The sequence below is a fragment of the Clavelina lepadiformis genome, chromosome 7, assembly GCF_947623445.1.
Source record: "Clavelina lepadiformis chromosome 7, kaClaLepa1.1, whole genome shotgun sequence".
Classification (NCBI taxonomy): Eukaryota; Metazoa; Chordata; class Ascidiacea; order Aplousobranchia; family Clavelinidae; genus Clavelina; species Clavelina lepadiformis.
The window spans coordinates 17,155,561-17,165,714 of NC_135246.1; the positions used below are offsets into that span (position 1 = coordinate 17,155,561).

The 10,154-nt window shown below is 36.4% G+C and overlaps 1 protein-coding gene across 2 annotated transcripts; it reads right to left on the minus strand.

Moving 5' to 3' along the window:
- Positions 1 to 257: 257 nt before the first annotated feature.
- Positions 258 to 9,869, minus strand: LOC143465931 (homeobox protein Hox-A1-like). 2 transcript variants are annotated; one of them, XM_076964464.1, is made up of 5 exons: positions 9,716 to 9,869; positions 9,472 to 9,547; positions 7,802 to 8,527; positions 2,729 to 2,907; positions 258 to 1,113 (listed from the first exon to the last, which is right to left on the minus strand). In XM_076964464.1, the coding sequence occupies exons 3-5, from the start codon at positions 8,502 to 8,504 to the stop codon at positions 838 to 840; spliced, it is 1,158 nt and encodes a 385-aa protein (XP_076820579.1). In that variant the 5' UTR covers positions 8,505 to 8,527; positions 9,472 to 9,547; positions 9,716 to 9,869; the 3' UTR covers positions 258 to 837. The 2 variants fall into 2 exon arrangements, with proteins under 2 accessions (XP_076820579.1, XP_076820578.1); XM_076964463.1 differs by lacking the exon at positions 9,716 to 9,869 and having other exon boundaries at positions 9,472 to 9,673.
- Positions 9,870 to 10,154: the final 285 nt, after the last annotated feature.

Consider the following 10,154-nt stretch of genomic DNA (forward strand, 5'->3'; position numbering starts at 1 on the left):
TGAACACAGCTTCTTGTATTGGTAAGGTTCAAACGTAATGTGGTAGCTGACCTCAGTTTTCTATTTCTGGCTCCGACTAATTTCAGTTATTGTGCGGTTTGTAACTTGTTCTGAGGAGAATCGATACTTACCAAGCCCAATCTAACAGAAAAATAAACAAAGTATAATTTTTCCGCAAGAAGACGCTGCGGAGTTGTCTAACCTTGATGCATTTTTTCGGTTTTCAGTCATTTTTTATAAAAAAATTACTAAAAAAGTATATTATAACATTTATTCCGACGAATGTGTTGAACACTAAACTATACAGAATAAGATAAACACTAGCGTGAATTAATATCAACCCGACGCGGACAGAAAAAGTAATGAGGTATATACGATGTCGATGATGCGTTGGTGTTACGCGACAGCTGAAGTTGTGATCTTAAAATCTTGAGATAAATCGTGAAACTAAAAGATGACAGAAAAAGGATATTTCTAGAAGGTGAAATATATGAAGTATCCTTTAAACTCTAAAGACTTAAACTTCATTAGAACACGGCTTCGCTACGTCACAATACGAACAAATAAAAACCAGTACATAATAGTACACATGATGCACAAATACGAAAAAAATCTGTTTGAAAGCAGTCATGGAACAATTGGAAAAACAAGCTTAAATTTCACGCACTGACGTGATGTTTTAGGCTGGGTTGTTTGTTGATATTTCGTAATCGATGACGCAGTCAAAGCATGTATGACGTAACGCAGACGTAAATTGCACCTAAAAGGATTAGCTTTCTTTCAAATGTACTAAGACGAAATAACGTTAACCCAAAACTCAGTTTGGTTGTTTTTTTATCAAGAACGACTCTGCTCGACTTTAACGTTCAGTGATGACGTATGTCTATCGTATTGAGATGAAAATTTCCCGGAAGAAGATGGGTAATTGGCTTGCTCTTGGCACGGTGCAAAGTTTTGTTTGGGCATTTGTGAGCATGACGCACTGATACCGGCTGACGCTGTGTTGTCCGAGTTTAGTTTATCAGAGATTGGTTTTGAAGACTGCATTTGTTTCTCCGCTTCCTTATCCCGTTTCTTCTGCTTCATCCGACGATTCTGGAACCATATTTTCACCTAAAAAAGTGGAATGTCGTGTGTTAAACGTAAAAGATTAATTTGGTAAGAAACTTTGAAGTCGCTATGAGCATAAACGAAGAATATGTTTTCCTCTATAATAGGCGTCACGCCATAAATGTCACATTAGGAATTCGGAGCAAACAAATAATTGTTTAATTTGTGTGGCGTTTGCTTTCAGTCAATTGACGTAAAAACTTTTGCTACTTAATGATTTCATCTCCACATCATTTTCTGTGTAAACCGAAGTGACAAGCTCTATTGTATTCGTATTTAATTTCATAATTTGCGAAGTATGCCAGCTTTTATAGCTCTTCGTGACTAAGACTATACGTGCTGTCAACGACTTCTACAAGCGCCAACGCACCGAGATATCGAAAACGACTTTCTCTTTATTTCGTTTGAATAAAGCGACAGGAGCTTGAATGTAGAAATAATAATCTGATATAAAAACGAACATGAAATTGATCCCAAATTCAAATAAATTAAACAATATGTTGAGATAAGGTTGCCAAAACCTTTGCAAATACTAAGCCCCACCTCTAATATTTTGTAACTAAACGCAAAAAAAATTTCATTGCTGTGGACATAGTTTTGGAGATTGAAGGCGAGAAAGTTTCGATCATTGGAAAAAATGGCACCGTTCTATTAATATATGAATTAACTTAAAACTTTAGCCTTTCTGAATGAAAAATATACGATTATTTTGGGAAAAGATTCTTCTAGTCTAGTGTTATTTTTCCAGCCTTGTCATCGTTTTCGTTTAGCCCACCAGAGATATAGAAATTTAAACCATCAAAAATACCCAAAGTTTATGTTTTAAACCATTAAATGCTTAAAAATTTTTGAGAATAATTTAAAATTTTGTTTTAAGCTTCTATTTCTCTGCTTGCCAACGGACAACGCCACAACGGTTTTTCATTGGGAGTGCATTTAGCTCATGGAGATGTAAAACGGCTCTTGTGGGAAGGCAAACATTGTCTTCCAGATCATAAACACTCCGCCATTGGTAAACATACACCACTACTATTTTGTACGATTTTCACAAAATACTAGTCGTTTTTTGTTTTAATTGTTTCGTATCTTCCAAACATTATCGCGCTTTCATTACAAACTTTTATTGTTATTTCCGAGATTTTTTGCCAGCATTTATGCCGTCGTTTGAGCTAACGATTATACTTCCTGCTGATATTAGGTGGTTCACAGATCATGATTTCCTTTGCGTAAGTCGTGTGAGCAGCGAAACGAATTGATAAACTCTGATTTTAAGATATAGTTAATACTAAACTTTTTTGCTAAATTTTTAAAAATAAACACCATTGCGTGCGTTTGCATGTATTTCTACGTCGTTTACAAGCATTTTAGCTCACTAGACTTTCCCTTCAAATGTTGTGTGTATAACTACTTATGATTGCTAGTTGCAAATTTTAAAGTAAAATTTTTATCTAAAAGCCAGTGGGTGGTCGTTAAAGCTGCAGTCAGTTTAGTGAAAAAGACTTTAGCAACTGCAACACGCGTTGAAATACCAGCAACGAAAACGGTATTGCACAAGAGGTCGAAACACAAATTTAAAAGTATCACAATTAAAGATAATAACAGAGTTAAAAAACGATACCTGCGTTTCATTCAAACTTAGGGCGGCGGCTATCTCCACCCTTCTTGCCCTGGTAAGATATTTGTTGTAGTGGAATTCTTTCTCCAACTCAGTCAGCTGTTTTGTCGAAAAATTTGTGCGTCCGGTACCGGCCTGGGTAGCGTAGCCATACTCGTTCATTTTGTTGTGAGTGTAGTATGCTGGATAAAGCAAAGAATGTGTTATAAAACAGTCGTTTTGAGTTAAAACAACTGTAAAGGTACTAAAAAATGCAAAGTTTTATTAGAAATAAAATATTTAAAGAATAACAAACTCTAGCAGTCATCTATCATTCTTTAAACTTTAGATAAGTCTATATTACACGAGTAGATTAAATCACAAAAGAATTATGTAGTAGGTTTTTTATCATATATTCTTTGCATGTACTACATACTGCGTACTATTATAGTATACATTACTTTTATATACTATATAGGTATACTATAAAATTTATGAAGATATATTTTAAAATAGTTTTTGCTCAATAACTTCAAATACCGAAATCATTAATTGTTTTAATTTTATGCACTTTCTATCGAAATATAATAATTGATTAAGAAAATTAGTGTAGTAATAGGTAACTTATTATTGGTTTGACGTCATGCTAACGTTTTTTGAAGCAGCTGAAAAAAGATGCACCAAATAAAAAAAATTTGATGTCAGAAGACAGTCATGAAACGATATTGACACTGAACTAGCTAGATTCGAAATGACGACGTATAAACAGCTGATGTTGATGATAAAAAAGTTGCAAATGTTAATCTGAGACATTGTAAAAGGTATTAATTTCCTAAATGTTTTTATTCATCGAAAGTGTGTCAACATTTTGACACACTTTTCAAGGGAAAAAATAAGGCATAAAAAACACAAATCTACACAAATGAAGTTTACATTGGAAGGTATTAATATAATGGAATCTTAATGACGTAATTATCAATCAATTGTAACAACGCACAGGGCTAATTTAAAAATTCCCGAATGCCCAATTGCTTATTTTAATCTAACAACGCCATTACTAGATTTAACGCAAGCACCCGCCTAATTTCGATTACCCACGCGGGACCAATCGAGATTAACGTAGTATCTGGATACCTTTATGTGGTCATAATGGAAGTTATTACGACACAATCGACCGAACATGTCACAATACAAACCCAAAAACGCATTATTAGTAATATTACCGTGCACTGTTTTGAAGAATATGACATGTTTGCGATAATGTTCAATAAAAACGTTTTACATATTTCTACAAAAACATCTTTTAATGTCCCATGCGTTCTTGCAAAACACAAAAAACATATTGTGCGCAAAACCCGCAAACAGTATGCGTCATGTGTTTATGTAGGTCATAAGTTCACGAATGTCACTAAAATCGTTTGAAGCAGTTTTTTAAAATTATTACAAATAAAACAAAGTATAAAAAAGTATAAAGTACAAAAAATATATGTGACCTTTCATCATCATGAATATTTTTAATAGTCCACGGCTATTCACCCTACGTGGTGCAAGTGTTGTGACATTTTTCATATTTCATTAACTTCCCATTAAACCTCCATTTTATTTGTCTCGCATTTCATTCTTATCAGCATCAGTATTTGCTTAGGACTGTGAGACCACGGATTACCGGGAAAAGTACAATCTTCCAGTCTATGACCTATATACTGTATATTGCCCAATGTTACAAACTAATCAAACATCAACATGACAAAAACGAAAAGCGTTTAATTATTTTCCATTAAACTGCATAACCACAATTCTTTAGTTTAGTCGTTGTATCGTTTTATGATCGAGTATGGGAAATGGGTATACGGTTGATGATGTAAAGTGCCAGGTAAAAAAATATAAGTGGAGTTAAACCATATAGTAGCCGTCCAAAAACAAACTGGTTAACGAATTTTTAATTTCAACAACCGTCCAAGTAAACCGCAAGTGCAACAAAGTGTTTGTAAAATCGGTTGATATTGCGGTACAATGAAACATCGCTCATGTCATAAACGGGTTTCGACTCAGCGCCATTTTGCTTTAATATCTAAGCATATTTTTTCCAAGCTGGCAATGCTGGCAGTTGCTTAAATCAACCTATATTTGCGTCGTAGTTTATACTCTATTTATTTATTTATTACCCAAACATTCACAATACGCTCGAAATAATGTGATAAGGCATTATTTTATAATTTGGCGGTTGCCAATGGCAACGCACGTGAAAAGCCACGTTTCTGCTGGTATGGAATATTTTAACGATGGGCACTAAAATGTATTTTTCGGTGAAAATGGTGGGAAAACTCTTTTTTTTGCAATCAGCCGGCTTGGGAATGACCTATCTGGAGCCTCACGTTATCTCAGGAAAATCTGCTCGATGTTCCAGATTCGATCGCGATTTTTCGCCTATCACGCTTCACTGGAGAACAACGATCGAGCCGGGTGCGCGTGCATATTTGACAAATGCAGTGACAAAAGAAGACAATAGGCGGGGATGTGTCGTCGTAACGCTCCCAAAATCGTCGATATCATTCTTATTTCGCTGCAACGGTGTGAATGAAGGGACACCAGAGTTCATGACCTCGCGTAGGACGCACTATGCGATGTCTTCTTTTATATTCACTTCTACTCGCGGACTTTGAATAGATTTTGAAAGAGATATGTCGTCGTAACCCGTGTGAAAATATAGCATCGAATCTTTGCTTATCGGGCAAAGATCCTATCTCTTCCAGACTGAGTCTTTTTGAAAAGCCTTCGTGGACGACACACTTACTCAAGTGTTTCCATAACAATATACCGTATATATAACGTAGTTTGTCTTCATGCACAAGGCAACTTTGTGTGACCATCTTGACAACAGCTATCAAAAACTTTTAATAGAAGAAATTGAGAAATAGAAGAAAGATGTCCATACAAACAGAATTTGCATCGCAAACACTGCATATCCGATGGCTTGTTTGCGTGGCGGACAGGTGTTGCACGGAACTTGACGAAAAACAACTGTCGTTTATGACGTCACAAAAACAAGTAATTACGTATTCTGCGGAAGTAAAAGTGGCGGTGATGATTCTTTCTGTGGTCAACAATCTTTCTAAAATAATCAGATGACCTTTCAGTGGACTTTCGCAACTTTTCGTCAAAACTCGCAAAAGTAAACAAAAACAATTTTTGTATACGCTTGGACATAAGCCAATGAGAAGAGCTGGACCGACGCAAAAAAACACGTATAACCTGCAACCGATATTGCTCAATATATAAATAAAACTTATTGTTTACTAAATGCAAAGAAAAATTGTAGACCGAAAAACAGTTGTTAAACTGAGCTCCAAAGGCAAGCGAGTCTGGATCTGCAAAATGTTGAGAAGATCGAGAATTAAAAAAAAAGCATTAGACCTAGGGTAAACGCAAAACACTGTAATAGCAGAAGTTTCGAGCGATAAAAATATTCCTTCCCAATGCAAGGTTGAACCTGTTTTGTTTTCGTTTCGTTTTCGCTAATGGTTCTCTTGACTCACAATGAAAACTTCCCGTTGGTTCAATGACTGGCATAGCTTGACACACTTTTGCGCGTCTTTATATAGAAAACATATTACGTAACTTCACGTAAGGGGCTTGTGAAATATTAGCAATATCTGGGGCTCTCAACGGCCTGTATAAAAATAGATTGCTCGACGGTCACGTGATCAGTGATTCAGAGGAGACGTGCCTAATGAAGTGTGACCGACGAACTTTTAACCGATCGCGCGACAGGGCAATAAATAACAAGCGCTCGTGTTTGTAAACTCAGAGATATATACCCGCGCCCGTTTCTGGGTATCAATTTTTAAATCTCGATAATAAGACGTTTTAGGCTTGAGAATCATATCAGGCTGCTGTATACAAGCTAATTTCAATCAGGTAAGAATTTTGACGCTTTTCAATAGCGATGGCACTGTAATGTCTCCGGAACCAAACCAAGTCCTGTCTTTGTAACATTCCATCATGAGTACAGTTCATTTTAAACGGCCGTGAGCTGATTCATTGAAATCATCTGGAAAACGATCCGGACCACACGGTGAGCAATCATCGTTGAAAACACAACATCGACATCGTAAAAATAAATAGACGTAAAGAGTGATATGGTGGAAACGCGATATTTTAGCCGCGTTTAAAAACGCTGTTCCAGTTCTAGATTACAAAAATCACCTTTCCACCAGCATTTGCTAAAGTTTTAAGTCAACTTTGTTTGGGTTGAAGCTTTTATAAGACCAAAAACAGACAAGATATTAAAAGATTAATTAAGAAGTTCATTGGTGGGACAGAGCGTCTTGCCTGCGAACGAAACGTACAAAATAAGCCACCCGGATCTCTGTTTTTCAATGACACGGGTTAAATTTCTTTCTGACTTTGATGAATTGTTGAGGTCGTTCGCAAAACCTTATGCTCGGAGAAGTACGTAGTGGGTGGTTGGCTTCAATAAAATGCAGACAGGCATCAATTTTAGAAAATAAACCGAAACTCAAGCCGCGTAAAGGACATTCTGACGTTAAATCGTACGCTTATATGTAAGGCATAAATTTATATATTTCGCGTTTTCAATTTAGAAGTGTATTTTTTTGGTTGAAGAGACTGTAAAATTCACACATATGCCATAAATGCGCTCATTAAAACTTAATCGTAATATAATATGGACATCTTTAATATCATTGCCGACATTTACTTGCCTTCGTAAATGTTTATAACTTCAGTAATTACTTAGAAAGCTTTATGAACATCTTTTGCCTTTTGCTTCAATAGCTTTACTTTTGTGTAAAACTAACCTGCTGAATGAACAAAGGTTAATTCAAAAATTGTTAAATATGTATCAAAATGTTAAAAACTAGCATAGCAATTGCTGTCTTTTGCTTTTAATTTCTTAAATTGAGCTACGTGAAAAACGTTCATCTATAGGCCGCATAATTCTGAATGCTGGACTTTTTGTACCTTACGGTAGGTACCGGGACAAAATGGCGTGGTCATTCATGCAGCCAAAATGGCAAAATCGCATCAGTTTGAAAGATTAAGTATACATTACAAAAAGTAAGACGTCAACGTTACCATTTTTTGGCGGATTTCGTTTGATCCTCATCCAATCGTAAGTGTTGGCGTTTGTGACGTCACTTGCTGCAGCGGTGGTAGTTTGGGCGTCATAACAAATTTGTGGGGGCGACGCGCGTTCTGGAAGCCCGCAGGAAATCACGTTTTGCCCGGTCTCTCCCGAACTGTTTGGGCTGCCGGTTGTCGGTGGAATCAGACTGGGATTATATTGCGAATAAAACTGTTGCGTGGCAGAATGCAAATTGCTGTTGTAGAGGCCACCGGTTGGGTAGGCCTCGCTACTCCCTGGATAACAATGGGATAAGGGGTACATGCTCGCAGTCTTGCAGGAGGCGGTATTTATGTGACCGTAATATGGCGAATGTCCTTTATAAGGAAACCCCGGGTAGACGGCAATATTGCCGGCCGAGTTCATTTCTTGTCCTGATACATTGCCAATGGGCGTAGTTTCGGGAGAACTTCGAACTGGGCTATTGTCTTGATGCAAACTTTCGTGGCTGGCGAGGGGGCCTTGCATTCTGGCAGCAAGTCTGGAACCCTGGCTGCTCTCATTAACAACACAAGAGTTATAAAGTGTACTCGGTGGTGAGGGTCCTACGGTAGCATTGATTACAGCTGGGGGGGAAAGCTGGTTCATCATTCCACGGCACGTGTAAGGGTTTGAGTCTGGAGCATGAATGGGGTACTCCATGTAAGAATTCATCACGTTTTGAAACTAAAAAATTCCTACAAAGAAGAATATCGACAATAATTCACTGTTTTCGTAGATAAACATTCCTAAAATTGTGGTCATCAAAATTTAATCTCAATAGCACAAACGTCGAGAGTACTGTAAAGTTAGAAAATTTCAGAAAAACATTTACAATGTCGATACCAACAGGTACCGCATTTATTCTGCTGCATATGTATCAAATGCAATTAAAACAGTAGCTTTGCTAGATCTGTTTTTTCTATGTTTCATTTTTAGTGAACAAAAGACTCAGTTTTCCTGAGTAATTGTTATTTTATTGTGAGTAAAAAATAGGGAAAATGTGAGCGCCTGAACAGGTGCTCTGATTCAACAACTCGTCAACAGTAATTGTTAATTATCTCTTTTTACCAGTGAAGTTGATTTATAGTTTGTTGTTAGTTGACGCTGCCGGTCGCTAAGTCGCAGCTTAGAATTTTAAAACATGTTTTCGAAACATCGTAATTATTTTAAATGATGACAAATTGTGCAGACTGCTTTTGGCAACGTAATTAAGGTTTTTACCGTTCACGCTTGGTACACGGAGCTTTCTCAATTTACATGGATAAAATTACACGCAAGTGTTAGTTAAATTTATCTATGGTTTTTGGTTGTAAACGAATCACATGAATAATATTACAACTTAATGCATATAATATATTGATTTTGCGACTAGCATAAAAACGTCATCAGGTATATAAAAGAAATTAAAAATCATCACCAACAACGCAGATGCTCTTTGTTTATTAAAACAAATTTGTACTTTAAGGTCGAATCTAAGGAAGTCTAAGCAAGCAAATTTTAGCTTCGCGTTTTGGTAGAAGACTGGAAAGTTTAATTTAATGTCTTGGTTCAATTCTACATTCACAGCAACAAACAAACAAGTGATAAGTCAAAAGTTACGTGTTAACGATTAAACTGTTAAGCAACCGAGTATACTTACTGCTTTCCAGAAACCTTTGATAAGCTTCGTTCTTCAAAAGTATTATAAGCTTCGATAAATGATCAAAGGCGCTGATCTAAAATATTTTGGCAATTCAAATATTAATGCGCTATATGCCATTGATTTTCTAGCAATCTAAAAACTCAAAGCATTTGTTATTTTCAATTAACAGAGACTCGTATAAAAAAAAATTACCGAGTTTAGTTTATATATACAATAGCTAAATAACTTTCTGATAACTTACAACACAAAACGGTTATTCAGATGTTTATGGGACATGTTTCTAAACAAATACGCTCCACTGCTGATAAACCTTCCCCCTGTTTTTTTTTTATAAATTCCTTTTCTTGGCTAATAAAACGAATGTAAACTTTCATGTTATCAGTCTTGATTATCCAAATGTTGAAATTTTCTGCCCGGTATAAAGTCGTCTTCATCAGTCGCCTTCAAATCAAACGTTCTTTCCATTCTTCTCTCCTTTTCTCTCTTCTTTTGGAAACAAGTCGCTCGCTCTTTCGCTTGCGGTAACACCGATTCTTTCTATCTTCAATTCAGCAATAACAACCAAATGTCGACCGCGTGCTCGTCGCGGCCCTTGTCCACCCTTCAACGGGGGTGAAAAGTTCACGCCAGTCGGTAGTGTCGTTTAGTTTGTTTTCTATCTCTTTTAGAATCACTCTTCA

What these genes read in the sequence shown, in the direction of transcription:
- LOC143465931 (XM_076964464.1), bottom strand. Translation starts at nt 8,504, where the DNA reads ATGAATTCTTACATGGAGTACCCCATTCATGCTCCAGACTCAAACCCT. An exon ending in ACGAAATCCGCCAAAAAATG is followed by an intron (nt 2,908 to 7,801) that starts GTAACGTTGACG and finishes TGCTTTATCCAG; the next exon opens with CATACTACACTCACAACAAA. An exon ending in TAAGTTTGAATGAAACGCAG is followed by an intron (nt 1,114 to 2,728) that starts GTATCGTTTTTT and finishes CCACTTTTTTAG; the next exon opens with GTGAAAATATGGTTCCAGAA.